This window comes from Jaculus jaculus, chromosome 1 (genome assembly GCF_020740685.1).
Source record: "Jaculus jaculus isolate mJacJac1 chromosome 1, mJacJac1.mat.Y.cur, whole genome shotgun sequence".
Lineage (NCBI taxonomy): Eukaryota > Metazoa > Chordata > Mammalia > Rodentia > Dipodidae > Jaculus > Jaculus jaculus.
The window spans coordinates 230911994-230937335 of record NC_059102.1 but is presented as its reverse complement, the minus strand read 5'-3'; the positions used below and the strand labels follow the sequence as shown (position 1 = coordinate 230937335).

The following is a 25342-nucleotide window of genomic DNA, read 5'->3' as shown; positions in this document are numbered from 1 at the left end:
GATTTTGAGTTTTTTGTTTAGCCTTGTTTCTAATTTTATTCCTCATTGATGTTCAAGTGTAGTATTTTATCGCCCTGTCCTGCATCCCTTTTACTCTTTCTTCTGCTTAGTCAGGTCTGTTGGTGATGCTTTCTACTGTGCTTTTGATTTGGTTTATGGAGTTGTTCTTGTTTGTTTAAGACAGGGTCTCACTCTAGCCTTGGCTGACCAGGAACTCACTCTACTAGTCCCGAGCTAGTCTCAAACTCACACTGATTCTCCTAGCTCTGCTTTCTAAGTGCTGAGATCAAAGGCATGTGGTACCACACTTCACTTTTTCCATGCTGCATTTTCATCCAGATTGCTGACTTTCTCCTGCACTTGCTAACTTTCTCCTGTCAGGTCACTGAGCATTTTTACCAGGAAACTTTTGAAGTCTTTATCTAGCATCTAACCTCTTCTGTGTCTTTGAGCTTAGTACTTGAGGAGTTGAGATCTTTTGTAGGCATCACACTGCCCTGCTCTTTCATATTTCTTGCTGTTTTGTTTTGCAAGCTGTGCAGCTGTTGGTTTGGATGTCTTTTCAGGATTTTTGAGGGTGAGTTTCTTCTAAGTGAGTAGCCTACTCCTGAAGGCTCCATTCTCCAGTATCACTTGCAAGAGGCAACTACCAACTACCTTGATAGCAGTGTTTGCTTAGCTCACTTCCCCTCCCCCTGCCAGGATGCTGAGCCTCGCCTGCTGCTATGTCATCCAATGTTATCTCTGCTTTTCTCAGATATCCTTTCACTCTCTTTGTGGACTTCCAAAACCGTGCCCCTGTTTGGAATCAAGTTTATTTTTTTTTATTTTTGATTGTAATCCATTAGCTCACATGGAGGTAGCTTCTAGTCTCACATATTTCTGAGTGGTAAACACAGGTTTGCAGAGCCCACTTGTTATAACTAAATCTTGTAAACCACTCTTGTACCAATCCAGCCATATTCACCCTCACTAAACAGCTGCCATGAAAACAAATTAAAGACATACTGTCTTGAAGTCTGAAAGTATATGATTATTAGTTCTTTAGTATTCTCAGAGGTACTCTGTGTGTGTGTATTATATATGTATGCACATACGTGCATGCATGTGGAACTCAGAGGACAACCTTAAGTGTTATTTCTCAGCTGTTATGTGAGAAAGTTTCTCATTGGCTTTGAACTCACCAAGTAGATTGATTGACCAGACAGCCCCAGCAATCTGCATGTTTCCACTTTCCCAGCACTAGACTTAAGCATGTGTCACCATTATTTATTAAATCATGGGTTCTGAGACTGAAACTCAAGGCCTCATGCTTGCTAGGCAACCAAGCACTTACTGATTGAGCTATCTCTCTAGCACAAGAGGCCCTTCAAAGCCAGATGAATTTATAATCCTAACATATTTCTATAGTATATATTTTCCTTTAAACTGCTGCCACAGGTATTTAGTGAATTCATTAACTTAGCTAATTAATAGAAATACTTTTGTACAATATGGTGTCCAGTTTTCTAAACATTCTCATAATTCTTTTTTTTCGTATCTGAGTGCTGTGTAAAGTATGTACCTATATACATATCACTTTTATAAAGGAATATAAATGTAAAATGAAATTTAATGTGTACCTTGCTATTATGAAGGAAGACACACTTGAAGCAACTGGGTCAGTATGCACTATGAAAGATGTTCCATCAGATAAACCCCACCTTTGTACATCTTACATCTTATGTGAACATTCTAAGTGGACTGTGGATACCTAGAAGATGAGATCTTCCTAGTTGAGGAAATGACCTTGTTAGAAAAGAAAAACATCCATACTATCAGTGATGAAGCTTGTTCTGTTATTCAAATTCAGAACTGCTGAACCAGCTCTTTGTTAAAGCTATCAAACAACTAAAGGAAATGGACCTAGGACTATCTGATTGTGGGGGGTTTTTTTTTTGTTTTTTGTTTTTGTTTTTGTTTTTTTATTTTTTGGTTTTTCGAGGTAGGGTCTCACTCTAGCCCAGGCTGACCTGGAATTCACTGTAGAGCCTCAGGGCGGCCTCGAACTCACGGCAATCCTCCTACCTCTGTCTACCAAGTGCTGGGATTAAAGCCTTGTGCCACCACACCCAGCCATGATTCTTGAAATATAAGAAGCTCATCAACTTTAAAATCTTTCCTTTTCCTAATTCATCTTTCTATTTTCAATGCTATAAATTTCATGGCAGACAGCTTCAATAAGCAGATGTAGAGGTGGGAAGGAGACCCAAATAGCCACAGAAAGAGTTTGGGGTGGATCAAGAGCACTTACCTAGCATGTGTAAGATCCCAAATTCCATCCACATCACTGCAAAATCTCTAGAGAAGATGAAAACCATAGTTGAATGCTTAGCAATTTATGAAGTTGGAAAGAGTATATCAGGATTTCTCAAGTCACTACTATGGACATTTAAAGCTGGACATATATATACATATTACTGTAGGACTGTACTAGTTACTATGAGATGCAGTGTCCACTAATAGCACTCCCCATGCCAAATATATCCTAATGTTCACAATCTAGACCACTGGTCTAGAGATGACTCTCACAGTCACCTAACTCAGAATTTCACTACACTGTACTTGATGTAGGTCAATATATTGTGAATAAGGTTGAAAAGTAAATTGTCAGAAAACAAAACTCATATTCTGTATAATCTGCCACTCGGAGGAAGAATTATTGTTATTGATCACTATTTTCTACATGCTGTTTAATTGCTGGCTACCAACCTGCAAAAGAAAATCTTCAGTCAGAGAAGCTATCTAAATACAGAAAGAACCAGAACTTCAGAATAAATGAAAGCTATGTTATGTAACAGATAGTTTCCCAAATTCAATACTAACTCCAGTTACATAATTAACTGAACAATTTAATCAATCAGTGTTATACTTTCTAGTTTTCCACACACTGACATTAAGTATTTAATGATAATATTTAACATTTACAATCCAAACTGCTACCTTGTTCTCTCTCCCTCCCTCCCTCCCTCTCTCTCTCTCTCTCTCTCTCTCTCTCACACACACACATAATAAAATCTCATAATAAAATAAAAATAAAAAAATATGAGATGGCTTAGCAGTTAAGGCTCTTGCCTGCAAAGCCTAAGGACCCAGGTTCGATTCCCCAGTAGCCACATAAGCCAGATGTACAAGGTGGCACATGCATCTGGAGTTTGTGTGCAATGGCCAGAGGCCTGGTGCACCCATTCTACCCCCTCGCAAAATGATAAAATACAATATGAACTGCTACCTTGATTTCTGCAGATGAATCCAGAGAATATGTGATCACGCTTGCTGTCATCTCTTTTGTGACAGAATTATAGAATTCACCCTTTAGGGCGAGGGAGATGGCTTAGTGGTTAAAGGGGCTTGTTTGTAAAGCCTACCAACCCAGGTTTGATTCCCAGTGCCCATGTAAAGCCATATGCACAAAGGGGCACATGCATCTGGAGTTAAATATTGATTTCACATTTCATTCCTAAAAAACAAGGTCTGTTACTTGAATTTTTAACATTTTATCATTTTAATATTTTATAGAAACAACATTACTAAAGGCGTCTTGTTTGCTTTTGCCTTGTTTTCATAAATCTAGCTGGACAACTCAGCCAGTCTGCACACTTAGCTCTCCAGCTACCATACAATGTACTTGGTTTAGGTCGAAGTGCCAATTTTCTTGACCATCTTTTTGTTGGTATTCCCCGTCCATCTGGAGAGAAAGTAAGTAAAAATTTAGTTTTAAAATTAATCTGTGTTTTAATATTCACCATTTAAATTTTGAACTCAATAATTCAAATATAATTGAATTTAAATTTGAATTTAAATTATTCAAATATTTTATTAGCTCTAAAGTATTTAAAAAATGATCACTATAGTAAGCTATCTAAGCTTATCTTATGTAGGAACACCATGATTTGATATTATAGGTTCCTTTTCATTTCTTTACCCTTAAACCTCACATTTTTCTATACTTTTCCTTGCTCTTTATAACATCTTTCACCATTTAAAGCATAAATAGTATTGTACTCAGGCATATTATATGAAAATATGACATATAGAATAATGTCAGTTGTCTATCTCCTGACTGGAACTTTCACTCCAAGCAGCAAAACACATAGTGCTTTGATCAATGCCTACTCCAAGTATCCAATAAGTATTTGTTGAGTGAATCAATTTACAATGAATAAATTAATGCCTCTCTGAAAAAAAAAAGAAAAACGTTTTAATATAATAAGCGGCATTAAAGCCCTATTTTAGATATAACTTAGTCAAATTCTCAAAATACTTGATATTTTCCCTTATTTAGAAGAATAGTTGTCTTTTAAATGTATCAGCTGGTAACATCTTTATTCTTAAATTCTTTTTTCAGTCTATAAGAAAACAAGAGTGGACTGCAATCATTCCAAATTCCCAGCTAATTGTCATTCCATACCCTCACAATGTCCCTCGAAGGTAATGTCCTAGCTTAAACTGAATCTGGTAAAGGTGCTATCAAGACTGAATCATAAATGTAGAGTGACATCTTTTGTAAACTATCCTGTTCCTATTCTTTTCTGATGAGTGTTCATCATCTGACTTACTTATACCAACCCAAAAGGTCCCTAACGTGTTTCATAAGGAATAAATCCATTTCTATTAGAAAAAAGAAGCTTAATTAGGCATTTATTATACATATTACTAAATGTTTGATTTTCACTAGCTAAATTCCAAAATTTTCTAATTTTATTTTTCTGGGTTTTTTGTTTGTTTTGCAATGCTGGAGATTGAATTGAACCCAGGGCCTTTCCTTTACATGATAAGCAGATACTCGTCCACTGAACTACTCTCTGCTTTATTAAATTTCTAGATAGGAAGTATTCAGTGGTATACTAGAACAATCTGATGCCATCTCGTAATCTATATACATGTTTTTCTATATGTAGTGAACACACCTAAGTTATTTTTGAAGGAATTTCCCCTATGAAAACTGACTAATACCATAAACCAGATCTACTCACACTGCCAGAGATCCAGTAGACCAGCACCATCACTCCATATATTTATGGGAGATATAAGGATTCTAAGACCATGTACTTAAGAAAACAAACTTCACTATATCATTAGCTTAAAATAAGGCGACATCAATATAAACAGTTATGCTCCTGATTCATGATTAGGTTGAGGTTTGGTTTAGTTCAGTTCACTTTGGTGATATGCTCTCATTGTGTTGCCCAGACTAGTATGAAACTCCTGGCTGGTGTCCAGTGATCCTCCTACCTCAGCCTCCTGAGTACCTATGACTACTGTTCCTGACCCTGGTTCTGATTTCTTTTAATTACCCTGTATTATATATGTGTGGTAGCTTTCTATACATGAAATTGATAAACTATAAAATGTAGATCACACATAAGAAACTATAGAAAGTGTGATACTTCTATACATGGCAGTGTCATGACTCACTTGGAAATGGAACAGTTTCATTGTGCAGTGATAAAGGGGAGAAGCAAAGTGCACAAATGAAGAAGTAACTATGCCTGTATGCTTATATATATATATGTAGCTCTAAAAGAATATGCAAGAAACTGGTAGATACCTCAGACTGCCTCTGAGGAGAAAATCAAGGATTGACTTTTTGTCTTACTGTTTTTTTAATCTCTTTTTACCAAAATGCCTATACTGTTTTGTGTGTGTGTGTTTATTTCAAAAATGGAACTGCTCCGCCCACAAAAAAAAAAAACTAGTTTTAATCTGGGCATAGTTGTTCATGCCACTGATTCCAGCACCCAGGAGGATAAGGCAGGAAAATGACAAGTTCAAGGCCACCTTGGGTTGCATAGAAATTCTCTGTCACACATACACAAAAAAAAAAAAAATTACTGTAAGATATTCAAAGAAGCTAAATTCACCTAGATAACAATATTTATTTTGTTAAGGTCTGTTCTTCTGAATTTCTGAAAAATTCTGCCATAGCATTCTTTTCTAATTTGAACACTTTTTCATGTTCCTTTTGTTCTTTCCAAAGAAATGTTCTTTTCAAATTTATGTACATAATAAAACTTAATTGATTGTTTGTGCTGTACTTTGAGATTTACTGACTGAAGACTAATTTATGAATCAATAAGCTTTAATTATCTCAAAATAAATTAATAGCTACTTCTGTTTATTAAATGATCTTACACTTATTAAACTTATAAAGTTAAAGTATACCATTTACTATTTGCAGAAGTACAAAAATTATATATTATACACACACACGCACGCACGCACACACACATCCACTTAATTGTTGGTTAAAAAAAAAAAAAGACCTTGATTTTTAGCCAGGCATGGTGATGCGTGCCTTTAAGCCTAAGCACTCAGGAGGCAGACAGAGGAGGATCACCATGAATTTGAGGCCAGTCTGAGACCACATAGTGAATTCCAGATCAGCCTGGACTAGAGCAAAACCTTCTTTGGTTGTCCAGAGTATTCTTGATAAATTTACTTAATAATTCTCAGAGGAGCAAATTGAACAAAGATAACTGTGGAAATGCCTTATCAACAATTCTACTTTGTAGAGCTGGGAGTGCAGCTCAGTTATAAAGTACTTGCCCAGCATACTCAAGTCCCTGAGTTTACTTCCACAAAAAGAAACTTCAACTTCAGTTCTCGTAAAACTGTGAACTCTGCTGGAGCATCAGTATTCTTAGCACTAGCTAAGTACAAATTGCTTTTGTAGGCGGGTGAATGATTTAATGAATGAATTTTCATTAACTAATAAACTGTGGGTTTTTTGGTCTAATTTTAATCTTATTATTAATTTAAAATTTATCATTTTAATTGTTCTGTTTTTGTCTACAGCTGGAGTGCCAAACTATATCTCACACCAAGTAACATTGTTCTACTGACTGCTATAGCTCTCATCGGTGTCTGTGTTTTCATCTTGGCAATAATTGGCATTTTACATTGGCAGGAAAAGGTTTGTTTTTCAATGAAACGCTAACTTTATAATGGTAATACATTGCTTTTTAAAAGCAACTCTAAAGACCTGCAGCTATTATTTAGTGGTTGAGCACATGCATGGCGTGTGTGAAGCTATGGGTCTGATTCCCAGCACCACACAAAGAAGTGGGGGGAAGAAAGGTGAGATAAAAGGAAGTGAGGGAGGGAGGGAGGGAAGCATGGATGGATTAAATATTTAACAAGCAATGCAGTATTTGTGTCACAAAGATTTTTTTTTCACCTACTCTCTCTGGACTGTCACTCCTACAAGAATCATGTTTAGCCAACTAAAATTACCATATATTTTATCTTACCTGTTCTTTTAACTTATGAAAAATTATTCTGATCAATGAGGTGGCTGAGGGTTAAAGGCACTGTCTTGTAAAGCCTGCTGTTCAGGGTTCAATGCTGTAATACCCATGTAAAGCTGAACCCAAAGTGGCACTTGTGTCTGACATTCATTTGCTATAGGAGGATACCCTGGTACGCCCACATATATGCATGTGTATGAATACTCTCTCTCTCTCTCTCTCTCTCTCTCTCTCTCTCTCTCTCTCTCTCTCTCTCTCTTCTTCCTCCTTCCTCTCTCCCTCCTCCCATGTTGGCTGCTGGCTTCTACTTTTGCTACACCTGCCAGTTTTACCTAAAATCATGGTGTTAGTCATTATCTCTTATGTGTTTTCAGCTGTGTCACTCTGAAGGTCTGTTACCATGGTCCTACCAAGATATTCTACCTCAAAACCAGTATTCATCTCTCCCCTTGCTTAATCACCTTCAAGATTTTTTTTTCCTTACATTTTTATTTTTTTTATTTATTTATTTTTTATTTTTATTAACATTTTCCATGATTATAAAATATATCCCATGGTAATTCCCTCCCTCCCCACCCCCACACTTTCCCATTTGAAATTCCATTCTCCATCATATTACCTCCCCATTACAATCATTGTAATTACATATATACAATATCAACCTATTAAGTATCCTCCTCCCTTCCTTTCTCCACCCTTTATGTCTCCTTTTCAACTTACTGGCCTCTGCTACTAAGTATTTTCATTCTCACACAGAAGCCCAGTCATCTGTAGCTAGGATCCACATATGAGAGAGAACATGAGGCGCATGGCTTTCTGGGCCTGGGTTACCTGACTTAGTATAATACTTTCCAGGTCCATCCATTTTTCTGCAAATTTCATAACTTCATTTTTCTTTACCGCTGAGTAGAACTCCATTGTATAAATGTACCACATCTTCATTATCCACTCATCTGTTGAGGGACATCTAGGCTGGTTCCATTTCCCAGCTATTATAAATTGAGCAGCAATAAACATGGTTGAGCATGTACTTCTAAGGAAATGAGATGAGTCCTTTGGATATATGCCTAGTAGTGCTATATCTGGGTCATATAGTAGATCAATCTCTAGCTGTTTTAGGAACCTCCACACTGTTTTCCACAATGGTTGGATCAGATTGCATTCCCACCAGCAGTGTAGAAGGGTTCCTTTTTTTCCACATCCCCGCCAACATTTATGATCATTTGTTTTCATGATGGTAGCCAATCTGACAGGAGTGAGATGGAATCTCAATGTAGTTTTAATCTGCATTTCCCTGATGACTAGTGACATAGAACATTTTTTTAGATGCTTATATGCCATTCGTATTTCTTCCTTTGAGAACTCTCTATTTAGCTCCATAGCCCATTTTTTGATTGGCTTGTTTGATTCCTTATTATTTAACTTTTTGAGTTCTTTGTATATCCTAGATATTAATCCTCTATCAGATATATAGCTGGCGAAGATTTTTTCCCTTTCTGTAGGTTGCCTCTTTGCTTTTTTCACTGTGTCCTTTGCGGTACAAAATCTTTGTAATTTCATTAGGTCCCAGTGGTTAATCTGTGGTTTTATTGCCTGAGCAATTGGGGTCGTATTCAGAAAGTCTTTGCCAAGACCAATATGTTGAAGGGTTTCCCCTACTTTTTCCTCTAGCAGTTTCAAAGTTTCCGGTCTGATGTTAAGGTCTTTAATCCATTTGGACTTAATTCTTGTGCATGGCGAGAGAGAAGAATCTATTTTCATCCTTCTACAGATATTTATCCAGTTTTCAAAACACCATTTGCTGAAGAGGCTGTCTCTTCTCCAATGAGTATTTTTGGCATTTTTATCGAATATCAGGTGGCTATAGCTACTTGGGCTTACATCTGGGTCCTCTATTCTGTTCCACTGATCTACATGTCTGTTTTTGTGCCAGTACCATGCTGTTTTTGTTACTATGGCTCTGTAGTATAGGTTAAAATCAGGTATGGTGATAACACCAGCCTCTTTTTTGTTGCTCAGTATTATTTTAGATATTCGAGGTTTTTTGTGATTCCAAATGAATTTTTGGATTGTTTTTTCTATTTCCATGAAGAAAGCCTTTGGAATTTTGATAGGGATTGCATTAAATGTGTAGATTGCTTTAGGTAAGATTGCCATTTTCACGATATTGATTCTTCCAAGCCAGGAACAAGGGATGTTTCTCCACTTTCTAGTGTCTTCTGCAATTTCTCGCTTGAGTGTTTTAAAGTTCTCATTGTATAGATTCTTTACTTCCTTGGTTAGGTTTATTCCAAGGTATTTTATTTTTTTTGATGCAATTGTGAATGGGAGTGATTCTCTGATTTCATCCTCTATGTGTTTGTTGTTAGCATATATGAAGGCTACTGATTTCTGTGTATTTATTTTGCATCCTGCTACATTGCTGTAGGTTTTGATCAGCTCTAACAGCTTGCTAGTACAGTCTTTAGGGTCCTTTATGTATAGAATCATGTCATCTGCAAATAATGATAACTTGATTTCTTCCTTTCCAATTTGTATCCCTTTTATGTGTGTCTCTTGCCTTATTGCTATGGCTAAGACTTCCAAAACTATATTAAATAGAAGTGGGGACAGTGGACACCCTTGTCTTGTTCCTGATTTTAGTGGAAAAGCTTCCAGTTTTTCCCCATTTAGTAATATGTTGGCTGTAGGCTTGTCATAAATAGCCTTTATTATATTGAGATATGTTCCTTCTATTCCCAGTCTCTGTAGGACTTTTATCATGAAGGGATGTTGGATTTTGTCAAATGCTTTCTCTGCATCTAATGAGATGATCATGTGATTTTTGTCCTTCAACCCGTTTATGTAATGTATTACATTTATAGATTTGCGTATGTTGAACCATCCCTGCATCTCTGGGATAAAGCCTACTTGGTCAGGGTGAATGATCTTTTTGATATACTCTTGTATTCTGTTTGCCAATATTTTGTTGAGAATTTTTGCATCTATGTTCATGAGGGAGATTGGTCTATAATTTTCTTTTTTTGTTCTATCTTTGCCTAATTTTGGTATCAGGGTGATGCTGGCCTCATAGAAGGAGTTTGGTAGGATTCCTTCTTTTTCTATTTCCTGGAAAAGCTTAAGAAGCAATGGTGTTAGCTCTTCCTTAAAAGTCTGGTAAAATTCAGCAGTGAATCCATCCGGGCCTGGGCTTTTTTTAGATGGGAGATTATTGATAACTGTTCGGATCTCCATGTTTGTTATAGGTCTATTTAAGTGATTAATCTCATTTTGATTTAATTTAGGTAGGTCATATAGATCAAGGAAATCATCCATTTCTTTCAGATTTTCATACTTTGTGGAGTATATGCTTTTATAGTATGTCCCTATGATTTTTTGAATTTCTCTGGAATCTGTTGTGATATACCTTGTTCATCTCTGATTTTATTAATTTGTGTCTCTTCTCTCTTTCTTTTGGTCAGATTTGCTAAGGGTTTATCAATCTTGTTTATCCTTTCAAAGAACCAACTCTTTGTTTCATTAATTCTTTGGATAGTTCTTTTTGTTTCTATTTCATTAATTTCTGCCCTAATCTTTATTATATTCTTCCCGTCTATTGATTTTTGGTTTGCCTTGTTCTTCTTTTTCCAAGGTTTTAAGACGAAGCATTAGGTCGTTTACTTGCGACCTTTCTAATTTCTTAATATAGGCACTTAAGGCTATAAATTTGCCTCTTAGAACTGCCTTCATTGTGCCCCAGAGATTTTGGTATGTTGTGTTCTCATTATCATTTGACTCTATAAATTTTTTGATTTCCTTTTTGATTTCTTCATTGACCCACTCATCATTTAGTAGTGTATTGTTTAGTTTCCATGATTTTGTGTATGCTCTATAGCCTTTCTTGCTACTGATTTGTAGTTTAATTCCATTGTGGTCAGATAGAATGCAAGGAATTATTTCAATTTTCCTGAATTTGTTAAGATTTGCTTTGTGTCCTAATATATGGTCTATTTTAGAGAATGTTCCATGTGCTGCTGAAAAGAATGTATATTCTGCAGCCTTTGGATGAAATGTCCTGTATATATCTGTTAGGTCCATTCCTTCTATGACCTCATTTAGTCCAGATGCCTCTCTGTTTATTCTTTCCCTGGATGACCTGTCAATTGATGAGAGTGGGGTGTTAAAGTCACCCACCACCACTGTGTTTGGTGTTATCTGTGACCTTAGTTCTAATAGTGTTTGTTTGACGAATTTGGGAGCCCCCATGTTAGCTGCATATATGTTTAGGATTGTAATGTCCTCTTGTTGGAGTGTGCCCTTAATCAATATAAAGTGACCTTCCTTATCTTTCTTGACTAACGTCGGACTAAAGTCTACCCTGTCTGATATTAGGATAGCAACCCCTGCTTGTTTTCTAGGCCCATTTGCTTGAAACACCGTCTTCCAACCTTTCACCCTAAGATAATGTCTATCCTTTGTAGAAAGGTGAGTTTCTTGGAGACAACAAATTGTAGGATCCTGCTTTTTAACCCAGTCTGCAAATCTATGTCTTTTCGCTGGGGCATTAAGACCGTTGATATTAAGAGATATTATTGAAAGGTGTGTATTTATGTTTGCCATTTGTGTGTGTGTGTGTGTGTTTCTGGTTCTACCTGTGCTCTCTTCTGTTAACTGGTATTTCAGTACAGCTTGTTTTTTCTAGGTTCCTTATATGTGTGCTTTTCCTTTTGTTCAGCATGGAGGATTCTATCAAGTATTTTCTGTAGAGCTGGTTTTGTCTTCAAATACTCCTTTAACCTGCTTTTGTCATGGAATGTCTTTATTTCTCCATCTATTTGAATGGATAACTTTGCAGGATAAAGTAACCTTGGTTGACAGTTGTTATCTTTCAGAACTTGGAATATATCACTCCAAGCCCTTCTGGCTTTACAAGTTTGTGTTGAATAATCTGCTGTAATCCTGATGGGCTTGCTTTTGTAGGTAACTTGATTTTTCTCTCTAACTGCTTTCAATATTTTTTCTTTGGTGTGTGTGTTTGGAAGTTTGATTATAATATGGCGAGGAGAGTTTCTTTCTGGGTTTTGTCTGGCTGGGGTTCTAAAGGCTTCCTGTATCTGTATTGGCACCTCTTTCCCAATTTGGGGAAAATTTTCCTCTATGATTTTGTTGACGATGCCTACTATGCCTCTGGAGTGGAGTTCTTCTCCTTCTACTATGCCCTGAATTCTTATATTGGATCTTTTCATAGTGTCCCGAATATCTTGAAATTCCCACTCATACTTTTCTATAAGTTTGTCTTTCTCTTTGTTGGACTGCATTAGGTCTGCCACCTGGTCTTCTAGCTTAGATATTCTGTCCTCTCCCTCATCCATCCTACTGGTGAGATTTTCTACAGAGTTTTTTATTTCATTAATTGTGTTCTTCATTGCTAGTAATTCTGACTGGTTTTTCTTTATTATTTCTATTTCCCTATTTATGTCTTGTATTGCCTTCTTTATTTCATTAAATTGGTATCCTGCCTCTTCTTTGATTCCTTTGATTTCCTCTTTGATTTCTTCTTTGATTGTTTTCATGTGTTCTTTGACCTCTTTGAACATATTTATAATTATTCTTTTGAACTCTTTCTCAGGCATTTCCTCTAACTCTTTCTCACTGGAGGACATTTCTGATGCATTAATACTTTTAGGTGGATTTATATCGTCTTGCTTTTTAGTGTTTCTTGTGTTATAATGTATATATTTTTGCATCTTGGATTAAGTTAATGCTTGGATTTTCTAGCTAGCTGTGTATTCTTAGCTGTATCAATTGATTTGATGTAATATATTTTCAGGGTAGGACCTTAAGGTATTAGGTGTGGCTCTTAAGACTCTCAGAGTATCTACAAAGATGTTCTTAGGGGTTGAGTTTCCCTGCTATAGGAGTATTCAAGCAGGCTGAGTGGAATAAAATACAGGTAGATTCTAAAATTTAACTAAACACTGTACACATTCAATCAAAAACAGCCCCGAGTATGTATGCAAGAGTAGTTATTATAATGACCAGATCCTCTATCAACAAAGAGGTTTAGATTTCTGGTCTGTTGAGGGATCCAAGTCAGCTTGTGACCAAGTTAGACCCTTCCCTGGTGCAATCCCAGTTACCTTGGGTGATTTTGGTCTCAGTCAAGTTGCTGCCTGGGTCGTTGGGCTGCTGTTCTGATTTCTGGAGCTGGGCACTTGCTTTTCCTATGGGGCAAACTGAGCCGCTGCTGCTGCCTCTGCTGCTGCTGTAGCTGCCACTGCTGGAGCCACCACTGCTGAAGCTGCTGCTGCTGTGTCCACTGCCGCTGCTCCCCCTGAAGCTGCTGCTGTGGGATCTGCCGCTGCTGCCACTCCTGGGTCTGCTGCTGCTGGGGCCGCTGGTACCGGTGCTGGAGCCGCTGATGTTGCTCCCGAACTCTGCTCCTGCTTGGGTCCCGTTGTCAGCCCAAGTTGGCATGGCCGGGTCCCGGGCCGCTGCTCTGTTCGCTGGAGCTGGGTTCAGGTGGTGGGGGAGGGGAGGGAGCCGTGGCTGCTCTGGTCTCTCACTGCTCCACGTGTTCTTCTACCTCGCTGCCGCTCTCCCCTCACGTTTCCCGAGTTGCGGAGAGCGCAGTGTGAGGGGAAAATCCCGCACCTGGCTTTTCCTGCGGCTGGAGCTGAGTCTGGCGGTTTTCTGCTGCGCCGCGGCCGCGGCGGTTGGCCGAGCTGCCGGAGCCGCTTTTCCCGCCTGTGCAGGCTCTGAATGCTCTATAACTCTTCTACTTCTCTGCTGCCTCTTTAATTTCCTATACACCTCACTTTTTACTAAAAGTGTGTATTTTGCTGAGTTTTTTTGGTCTTTTTCCCCCCTAGGCTGCTTTGGCGTAGTACCTACGCCGCCATCTTAACCGGAAGTCCCAAGATTTTTTTAATAAAATGTTTGTTATTGACAACTTCTATACTTACAGACTTTACCCTTCATAACTCTGCTCTCCTTCATATCCCCTCCCTCTCTCCATTAGTCTCTCTTTTAACTTGATGTCATCATCTTTTCTCCTATTCTGAGGGTCTTGTGTAGGTATTACTAGGTACTGTGAGGTTTTGAATATGGAGACCTATTTCTGTCCAGACAGTTGTATGTAAGGAGTAGTACCCTTCCTTTGGCTCTTACATTCTTTCCACCATCTCTTCTACTATGGACCCTGAGCCTTGAAGGGTGTGAGATGGTTCACTATTGGACACTCCAACGTCCCTTCTTCTCAGTACTATGTTGCCTTTTGGGCATCCCAGTCATCATCACTATCTGAAAAGAGATGCTTCTTCTAACTAGAAGTGAGATTAGCATTAACATATGAATATGAACATTAAGTGTAGTGCTTTTAGGGCAATTTGGTGAGAGTAATATATATATGCATTTATCAAGACAAAAGCAGGCTTCATACCCCTAAGGCTCATGACCTCCCCTGCTATAGGCTTTTGATTAGGTTTTCAGTACCAGGCATGTATTCCCTCCCATAGAGCAGGCCTTGAGTCCAATTAGAGAGCAGTTGGTTTCCCCAAAAACAGATATGCCTCTATTGTACTCGTTCAGTCATTTGGCCTGTCTGGCCAAACTTGAGGCTTCCAGTATCACTGTTTTCACCACTGATGACTTCTGTCTCCCTTAAGGCTGCATACAGGGCAGAATTTTCCAGCTTTCTATTGGGTGGGCTACAGGGAGAAGAATATCTGCTCAGCACCAGCTTGATTTTTCAGTGACTTTGGCACTCAGGCATGTGAAGTCTTCAGCAATAGGGTCTTACCATCTCTTTCTCACAGGAAACCAAGGGCCTTGGCAATAGCCTATAATGTTTTGGAGGCAACAGGGACATCCCTGGCTAAAACTGTGGAAGGTATCCCATCCCTGGCACTGAAAATTTTCTAGTAACAATCTATGGCTTCTGGATGTGCTGTTGTTATTCAAGAAAGTAGATTTTCATAACTTATTCAGAATATCTTGAATTTTCGTTGACCCTCCCCCATGCCCTTCTTTTATACAATCTCTTCTGCTGACCAAGCTTAGGCCTTTACCCTCCCTGTAATCTGTTCTTTTACTTAAATACATACAATACCATCCCCTAAAGTCCTTCCCTCAACTCCCTCCTTTAAACCCTTTTTCTAGCTTATGGGCCTCTGCTACTGATTTTTGGTTCCAGCTCACACACAAGTCTATACATTTGTAGCTAGGATCCACATATAAGAGAGAAAATGTAACATTTGGCTTTCTGGGCCTGTGTTACCTCATTTGGTATAATCCTTTCCAGATCCATCCACTCCCCTGCAAATTTCATCATTTCATTTTTCTTTACCACTGAATAGAACTCCATTGTATAAATGTACCATATCTTTATTATCCATTCATCTATTGATGGACATCTAGGCTGATTCCATTTCCTAGATATTGTGAATAGAGCAGCAATAAACATGGTTGTGCAAGTATCTCTAAGGTAGTGAGAACAGTCATTAGGATATATGCCTAGGAATACTATAGCTAGACCATATGGTAAATCTGTTTTTAGCTTCTCAAGAACCTCCACAACTGATTTCCACAATGGCTATGCCAGATTACATTCCCACCAACAGTGCAGAAGGGTTCCACTGTTACCACATCCTCAACAACATTTAGTGTCATTTGTTTTCTTAATGGTAGCCGTTCTGACAGGAGAGAGATGGAATCTCAAGGTATTGTATTTTGCATTTCCATGATAGCTAAGGATGTAGGACACTTTTTTATATGTTTATATACCATCTATATTTCTTCCAATAAGAACTCTCTATTTAGTTCTATAGCCCGTTTTTTGAGTAGGTGGGTTGGTGGTTGTTTTTTTTTTTTTCTATTTTTTGAGGTCTTTGTATATTCTGGGTATTAAATCACTGTCAGATGTGTAGGTGGCAAAGATTTTTCTCCCATCCTATAGGTTGTCTCTTTGCTCTATTAACAGTGTCCTTTGCTGTACAAAAGCTTTGTATTTTCATAAGATCCCAGTGGTTGACTAGTGGTTTTATTTCCTGAGCAACTGGGGTTATATTCAGAAAGTCATCACCTCTGCTAATATGTTGAAGGGTTTCCCCTTTGTCCTCTTAACAGTTTCAGTTTCGGGTCTTATATTAAGATCACTGATCCACTTGGATTTGATTCTTATGCATGGAGAAAGACAAGGATCTATTTTCATCTTTCTACATATGGATACCCAGTTTTCCAAACACCACTTGTTGAAGAAACTGTCTTTTCTCCAATGAATATTTTTGGAATTTTTTTCAAAAATCAGATGGCTATAACTACCTAGATTAATATCTGGGTCCTCTATTCTGTTCCATTGATCTATACATCTGTGTTTGTGCCAATACCATGCTGTTTTTGTTACTATGGCTTTGTAATATATCTTAAAATCAGGTATGGTGATACCACCAGCTTTATTTTTGTTGCTCAAAATCGTTTTAGCTATTCAAGGTTTTTTGTGCTTCCAAATGAATTTTAGAATTGTTTTTTCTATTTCTGTGAAGAATCTCATTGGAATTTTAATGGGGATTGCCTTAAATGTGTAGATTGCTTTTGGTAAGATTGACATTTTCACAATATTGATTCTTCCAATCCAAGAACATGGAATGTGGAATGTCTTTCCATTTCCTTGTGTCTTCTGCAGTTTCTCGGTTGAGTTTTAAGTTCTCATTGTAGACATCCTTCACTTCCTTGGTTAAGGTTATTCCAAGATATTTTATTTGTTGGGGTTTTTTTTTTTTTTTTTTTTTGAGGCAGTTGTGAATGGGAGAAATGTCCTGGATTTCATCCTCCACATGTTTGTTTTTAGTATGTAGGAAAGCTACTGATTTCTGTGTATTTTGCATCCTCTTATGTTACTAAAATTGTTTATCAGGTCTAAACTGATAAACTGAATAATCTTTTTGATATATTCTTATATTCTATTTGCCAATATTTTGTTCAGAATTTTTGCATCTGTGTTCATGAGGGAGATTTGGTCTGTAATTTTCTTTTATTTATTTATTTTTTTGTTCTGTCTTTGTCTGGTTTTGGTATGAGTGTGACACTGGCTTCATAGAAAGAGTTTGGTGAAAAGCAGTGGTGTTAGTTCTTCCTTGAAGGTCTGGTAAAATTCACCAGTGAATCCATCTGGGCCTGGACTATTTTTAGTTGGGAGATTATTGATAACTGTTTGGATCTCCATGCTTGTTATAGGTCTATTTAAATGGTTTATTTCATCTTGATTTAGTTTTGGTAGGTTATATGAATCAAGGAAATCATCTATTTCTTCATATTTTCAAACTTAAGAGTCATATATATTCTTAAAGTATGTCCTTATAATTTCCTGAACTTCTTTGGTATCTGTTGTAATGGTACCATTTTCATCTCTAATCCTATTTTTTCTCTTCTGTAATGGTCAAATTTGCTATCAGTCTTGTTTATCCTTTCAAAGAACCAACTCTTTGTTTCATTGACAATTTGTGGTTGTTGTTTTTTTTTTGTTTCTGTTTCATTAATTTATGCCCTTAACTTTATTATTTCTTCTTATCTACTGATTTTTGGTTTGCCTTTTTCTTCTTTTTCCAAGGCCTTAAGGTGAAGCATTAATTGTTTATTTGTGAACTCTAATTTCTTAATATAGGCACCTAGAGCTATAAATTTCCCTCTTAGGACTGCTTTCATGGTATCTCAAAAGTTTTGGTATGTTGCACTATCATCATTATTTGATTCTATGAACTTATTGATTTCCTTTTTGATTTCTTCAGTGACCCACTGATCATTCAGTAGTGTACTATTTAGTCTCCATGAGCTTTTGTATGCTCTGCAACTTTTCTTGTTGCTGATTTTCAGTTTAATCCCATTGTGGTCAGATCGGGTACAAGGGATTACTTCAATTTTCCTCTGTTTGTTGACATTTTCTTTTGTCCTAATATATGGTCCATTTTAGAGAGTGTTCCATGTGCTACTGAGAAAAAAATGTATATTCTGCAGCATTTGGATGGAATGATCTGTAGAATGACATCATTTAATCCAGATGTCTATTTATTTTTTGCCAGGATGACCTGTCAATTGATGAGAGTGGGGTATTGAAGTCACCCACTACCGCTGTGTTTGATGTTATCTCTGACCTTTAGTCAAATAGCGTTTGTTTGATGAAACTGGTAGCCCCCATGTTAGGTGCATATATGTTTAACACTGTAATGTCCTCCTGTTGGAATGTTCCTTTAATCAGTATAAAATGACCTTCTTTGTCTTTCCTCACTAATGTTGGTTTGAAGTCTACCTTGTCAGATATTAGGATAGCAACCCCTGCTTGTCCTAGACCCATTTGGTTGAAATACCATTTTCCGTCCTTTCACCCTAAAGCAGTATCTATCTTTTATTGAGATATGAGTTTCCTGGAGGCAGGATCCTGCCTTTTAATCCAGTCTGTAAGCCTGTGTCTTTTGCTTGGTGCATTGAAGCCACTGATATTAAGAGTCATTATTGAAAGGTATGCATTTATTCTTGCCATTGTTCTTATTTTGTAGTGTTTCCTGTTTTTCCTTCACTTGTTTAACTGTTATTTGAGTGTGGTTTATTTTTTCCTATTTCCTCCTGGTTTGGCTATCTCTGCAGCATTAAGAATTCCTTCAAGTATTTTTTGTGGAGCTGGTTTAGTTGTCATAAACTCCTTTAGCCTGTTTTTGTTGTGGAATGTCCTTATTTCTTCATCAATTTGGATAGATAACTTTGCAGGATAAAGTAATCTTGGTTGACAGTTATCTTTCAGAACTTGGAATAGATCATTCCAAGCCCTGCTGGCTTTTAAAGTTTGTGTTGAGTAATCTGCAGTTATTCTGATGGGCTTACCTTTGTAGGTGACTTGCTTTTTCTCTCTAACTGCTTTCAATATAGTTTCTTTGGTTTGTGTGTTTGTAGTTTAATTGTAATATGGCGAGGAGAGGTTCTTTTCAGGTTTTGTCAGTTTGGTGTTCTAAAAGCTTCTTGTATCTGCATTAGCATTTCTTTCCTAATTTTGGAAAAATTTTTCTATTATGATTTTGTTGAAAACACCTATGAAACCTCTGGATTGAAAATCTTCTCCTTCTATTATGCCCTAAATTCTTATGTTTGATCTTTTCATAGTATCCCGGATATCTTGAAATTCCCATTCATACCTTGCTATTAGCTTGTCTTTCTCTTTGTTGGACTGTATGAGGTCTGCCACCTGATCTTCTAGTTTAGATATTCTGTTCGCTTCTTCATCCATTCTACTGGTGAGACTTTCCACAGAGTTTTTTTATTTCACTGACTATATTCTTCAGCACTAGGATTTCAGCCTGGTTTTTCTTCACCTCTGATCAGTCCAGCTGGCTGCACTGCCACTAGGGGCTGAATGCAGGAGGTTCGCAGTTCTGATGGTGGGGGATGGGGGAGTTCAGACTTCTGCAGTTGCTCACACAGTTCCACCTATATCCCTTTCAGTAGATTTTTGGTTGATCTCATCTGTATTTACTTCTGTTTTCTTAACTTTGCAATGAGGCTGATTAAACTGAAAAATCCCCTTGTTTGGTCTCAGCTGCTGCGCGGCTTGGCGCACCTGGTGGGGCGGTGCCAGACAGGTGCGCGGATTGGACCGTTTTCTTCCTTTCTGGTTGATCTTGGTCTCTCCAGCATCTCCTCTGTGTGAAAGAATAACCTCTACTTCTTCACTTTTCAGAAGAAGAGTGTATTTTGCTAGGGTTTTGCTTAAATCCCTCCCCTAGGCTGGTTTGGCGTGGCTCCTATGCCACCATCTTACCCGGAAGTCTCCTTCAAGATTTTGTTTTGCTTTGTTTTTCAAGGTAGGGTCTCGCTGTAGCTCAGGCTGACCTGGAATTCACTATGTAGTCTCAAGCTGTCCTCAAACTCATGGCTATCTTCCTACCTCTGCCTTCTGAGTAGTGGGATGTAATCAATCAGCCTGTTGGCTCATCTCTTCCTCAGAATCTCTTCAGGTGCCCATTATGTGCATTCCTACCATCGCTTCTTTGCTTTGCCCCTTTTCAATCCTGCCAGGTCAGCTCCTCCCTTCTTCCTTGCTTGTCTTTTCCTCAAACCTAGAATTATTTTCTCTCTCAAAAGTAACATTTTTCGGGCTGGAGAGATGGCTTAGCGGTTAAGCGCTTGCCTATGAAGCCTAAGGATCCGGGTTCGAGGCTTGATTCTCCAGGACCCACATTAGCCAGATGCACAAGGGGGCGCATGCGTCTGGAGTTCATTTGCAGTGGCTGGAAGTCCTGGCGTGCCCATTCTCACTCACTCACTCTCTCTCTATCTGCCTCTTTCTCTCTCTGTCACTCTCAAATAAATAAATAAAAATGAACAAAAAAAATTAAAAAAAAAAAAGTAACATTTTTCATTTTGGATTCAGATGGTACAGTGTGTTCTGCTTGTTCCCCCACCCCACCCCAGGCCTTAAGTTCTTGAAGAACAAAATATAAAACTGAAAGTTTTTTTTTAATGCCTTAAAATAACAAACCCAGTACCTTTCTGGGAAGATCAATAAGTATTTGCTAAGTCAGTGGGTTAACTGAAAAATAACTAACTTAATATAATTAGAGCAATTTGTTAACATCAGTATTTTAGTATTTAACCTTTGTTTTGGCTTTGTTGTTTGTTTGTTTTGTTTTGTGAGTTAAGATCTCACTGTAGCTCAAGCTGACCTGGGATTCACTATGTAGTCTCAGGGTGGCCTAGAATTCTGTTTCCCAATTGCTGGGATTAAAGGCATGTGCCACCATACTGAGCTACATCAGTATTTAAAATAGGCAAAAATTCAATAGTTAATCCTATCCTTTTAGAATTTAATGTTCACTCTTACTTTCAGATACAAAGCAAATGATAAGCTAAGTATGTATAGAACATTTCTAGTTGGTTTATAAATTCAATTGATAGGTAACCATATAAAATATAGATACTATAAAAGTATTGCATATAAAAATATTAAATCAAAACCATACCTGTTACAAATGCTGAAAGCTTTTCAAAAGATAAATACTTCTGTATATATTTACTTTCTATTTCAAAAATTTATTTTCTAAACATTTTATTATCACTTAAACTAGTCTAAAATTCTTTTTCAGAAAGCAGATGACAGAGAAAAGCGACAAGAAGCACATCGGTTTCATTTTGACGCTATGTGACTTGCTTTAAATATTATATAACAGAATAACCATTTGTCTGATTCACTGGAATACTTAATTTCAGCTTACATTAAAAAAATAGAGGATTCGGGTATTATTTATAAATGTGCATCCCTTGATAATTACTAGAAAATATTAAAGTATAGTCTGAATGCCTCACAGGAGCTTTTTGAAGCACTCTGCATACAATACTTTGGGTTCTACATCAAGTAGTACTGTACATCTTTGTTCCTTGGTGGAAAGTGCTGCATGTGCTCTGGTGCCTCTGTATTTATAGTCTTCTTAGAGTAATGACAGTGGAAAATGACATGTGCAAATAAACATATTTAAGTGAGAAAGGATTGTTCTACCCGAATTAGTCTTGCTTCTTATTCAAATAGTGCAAACTATACTTTGGCCAACATACAACAAATAAAATTATTAAACTTTCATCTTAATCACAGATCAGAACTCTCATGAATGGCATACAACATAAATGGCTTTGGAGTTACAGAAAAACAGACTTGCCATAAACTCCTGGCTCTACAATTTGCAAAGAGGTTTGAATTTGGCTGTTGCTTCACATCTCTGTGATCTTGTTCTGTTTATATGATGGGGTTAAAATACCTCCTCATGTAAGTTATTATGAATAGCAAACAGGATGATACATGTGAAGTGCTCAGCTTAATGCCTAAGCATACAGTAAGTGTCCAGTAAGGAGTAGCTATTATTGCTATTTTAAGTTATTTCATTAGACTTCTACCACTAATATTAAAATATACAGAATTATATAGACATGAGGAAATCATATTATTGGAAAACTAAAATTCTTGGTGGCTCGCATCTTATGTAAAGATTGCTACTTCATTTAACCACAAATTATAGTACTTTTTAAGAGGAAAATGTGTCCTGAAAACTAATCTTTATGTGATAAGACAGTTAATGTCTTGAATGGAAGCTGCGCTAAGCAGAATCTGGGAATCTTGCATCACACTCGTATTTTCAAACGCTTGGAAAAGCTTCTAATTTCTGTTCAGACCTCAGTATAAATTTTCTATTGTGAACTTCACATTGCCAAACTGTTATTGAAATCTAGAATTGAAAAAAAGGGTTTATATACCAAGGCTTTTAATTTTGTAATTATTGAAACATGTTATGGCTCTAAGATACAAAAAATTTCTCTGAAAACATTTTTGTTCATACTATTTTCTTCTTGACAGCTCACTGAGGAGTATGTGTTTAGTTTACTTTGTATCTAAGCATGTTGATGTTATCTTAATAAATATTCCTTCCTGAATGAAAGCATTGTGGTGATCTCTTAAATACTTATTTTGGAACATTAAGAGTCCTTAGAAGATAGGCATATTTATCAGTACAAATAACTCTGGACAAGGAGACTGAAGCAAGGTAACGTAACCTTCCCTACATGTGAGTCAGGGGCAAGATGAGATTCTCTGACAGGACTCATTCTCTAAGCAGTTACCCTCATGTAACTCCATTCTACACTTTTTCAAAGACAGTTCATCTTACTATATAGCATTTAATAAAGCATGTCTCCTAAAACTCCTATAGATCTAAAAGGAATGTCACAAAATACTAATGACAATTTAAAATACAGACTATCTCATACTCAGCTAAGCATTTAGTACTTCATATGACTAAATAATTTCATGATCAAAGAGTAAATTTAGGTTCTATTTCAGTAAAAAAGAAAAAAAAGATTACCCAAACATGTATAGTAGGAAGCTATGGCAAGAGGATAGTAAATTCATGGCCAGCCTGAGCTATTTTATAAGATCCTATATAAAAACAATAATAAAAAAGTACTAATAATCTATAAAGGAATTGTTTAATATATGCATTAAATAACTTTTTGTTCACCCACAAGTACTAAAAAACAGTAAAGTACAAAATCAAGATATTTTCAACACATGTAATTGCATAGTATTCAAAATATAGAAATTTACAAAAATGATTTTAAAAGGAGAACCCAGGGACACACCTTTAATCCCAGCACTCAGGAGGCAGAGGTAGGAATATCTCTATAGATTCGAAGCCTGTCTGAGACTACATAGTCAATTCCAGGTCAGCCTTGGCTACAGTGAGACCCTACCTCAGAAAACAAAAATACATATGTATGTATGTATGTATATATACATATATAAGAACTATTTGTCTGTGTGTGTGTGTGTGTGTATATATATATATATATATATATATATATGGAGAGAGAGAGGGGGGAGGGGGGGGCAGGCACACACAAATAGTCTTTATAGCTGGCAACAACCAAATGCTGGTATAGATGCAGAGCATAAGTTATATCACACTTAGTGGAAATTTACAAAGTGATATAGCCACTTTGATTATTTATTTTTATTTATTAAAAGTATGTGATAATATGTTGATCAATAAATGTAATCCACACATAAATTGACTTAAGGATAGAAGTCATATGATCATATTAATAGATGAAGAAAAGGCCTTTAACAAAATCCAACATTCCTTCATGATAACAACCCTGAGATGGAAGAACAAACCTCAACACAACCAACTCTGGTGGCTTGAAGGAAATGTTCCTCATAGGCTTGTGTGTTTTGAAAATTTGGCCACCAGCTGGTGTCAGTTTTGGAAGGCTGAGGAGCCTCTGGGAGGTAGAATCTTACTGAAGGAGGTATGTCAGTGACCCTTTGAGGCTTACTAGTCTGCTTAACAGGGACAGGATACGAGCCTACTCTTCCTGCTACCTACTGTAAGAAGATGTAAGAAGATGTGATGCTCAGTTGTCTGCTATGTCATCTGTTCCTCACCATGATAAAACTTCCCTCAAACTATAAGCTGAAATAAACCCTTTCCCTAAACTGCCTCTGGTCAGGTATTTTTTTTTTTTTCCCAACTAGCCTATAGCCAATATTAGGCTAAATGGGAGGGGGAAAGTATTCCCATTATCATAAACAAGGCAAGGGGTCCTCTCTCTCCAAGCCTGTTCAGTATAGTTCCTGAAATCTTTCTCAAGCAGATACAAGCAGGAAAAGAAGTGAAGGCATCCTTATTTGCAGATGATATGATTCTTTACATAAGAGACCAGAAAATTCCTAGAGCTGACAACCACTTCCGGCAAAGGAAAACTATATAGTATCAACATATAAAACTTGAGTGTCCCTCCTATATACCAAAGATAGACATAGCATGAAAAAAGTCAAGGAAACAATCCTATTCAAATATCCTCCAAAAAAATACCATAGAATAAGCCTCATCAGAAGTGAAAGCCCTCTACAATGAATACTTTTAAAACACTAAAAAGGGGTGGAGAGATGGCTTAACAGTTAAGGCACTTGCCTGCAAAGCCAAAGGATCCAGGTTCCATTCCCCAGGACCCACAAAAGCCAGATGCACAAGTTGGTACATGTGTCTAGAGTTAACTGCAGGGGCTGAAGGCCCTGGTATGCCCATTCTCTCTGTCTGCCCCTCCCTCCCTTCTTTCCCCTCTTTCTCTCTCTCTTTCTCTCTCTCTCTCTCTCTCTCTCTCTCTCTCTCTCTCTCTCTCTCTCATAAATAAATATATATTTTAAAACCACTGAAAAAAGGAATTGATGGAGAGATCCTAGAAAATGGAAAGAACTCCCATGTTCATGGGTTAGAATATTGTAAAAATGACTTATAACTAAAACAATCTAACAATCTACAGATTCAATGCAATCTCATTCAAAATTCCATCATCATTTTTTGAAATAAAAAAAGACAATTTTGAAAATTCATATGGGAACCACAAAAGATTCTAGATAGCCAAAGAAATTCTAAGCAAGATGAAATAATGCTAGAAGTAGTGTCATATCTGATTTCAAATTATACTACAGAGCCACAGTAATAAAAACAGCATGATACTAGCACATAAATACACTCATGGATCAA

The 25342-nt window shown here is 37.1% G+C and overlaps 1 protein-coding gene and 1 long non-coding RNA gene across 3 annotated transcripts in view; one reads left to right on the top strand and one right to left on the bottom strand.

Moving 5' to 3' along the window:
• Itfg1 (integrin alpha FG-GAP repeat containing 1) overlaps nt 1-22735 on the top strand; it is a 181114-nt gene extending 158379 nt beyond the window's left edge. For both annotated transcript variants that reach the window (XM_004664834.3, XM_045132791.1), the window contains 4 exons: nt 3614-3738; nt 4388-4470; nt 6838-6955; nt 21395-22735. In XM_004664834.3, the coding sequence (XP_004664891.2) occupies nt 3614-3738; nt 4388-4470; nt 6838-6955; nt 21395-21454 (386 nt within the window). In that variant the 3' untranslated portion in view covers nt 21455-22735. The remainder of the gene's footprint in view (nt 1-3613; nt 3739-4387; nt 4471-6837; nt 6956-21394) is intronic.
• LOC123454171 overlaps nt 1-25342 on the bottom strand; it is a 58201-nt gene that overhangs the window by 12695 nt on the left and 20164 nt on the right. Inside the window, exon 4 of the long non-coding RNA XR_006633201.1 lies at nt 2294-2340. This is a non-coding gene — a long non-coding RNA (uncharacterized LOC123454171). The remainder of the gene's footprint in view (nt 1-2293; nt 2341-25342) is intronic.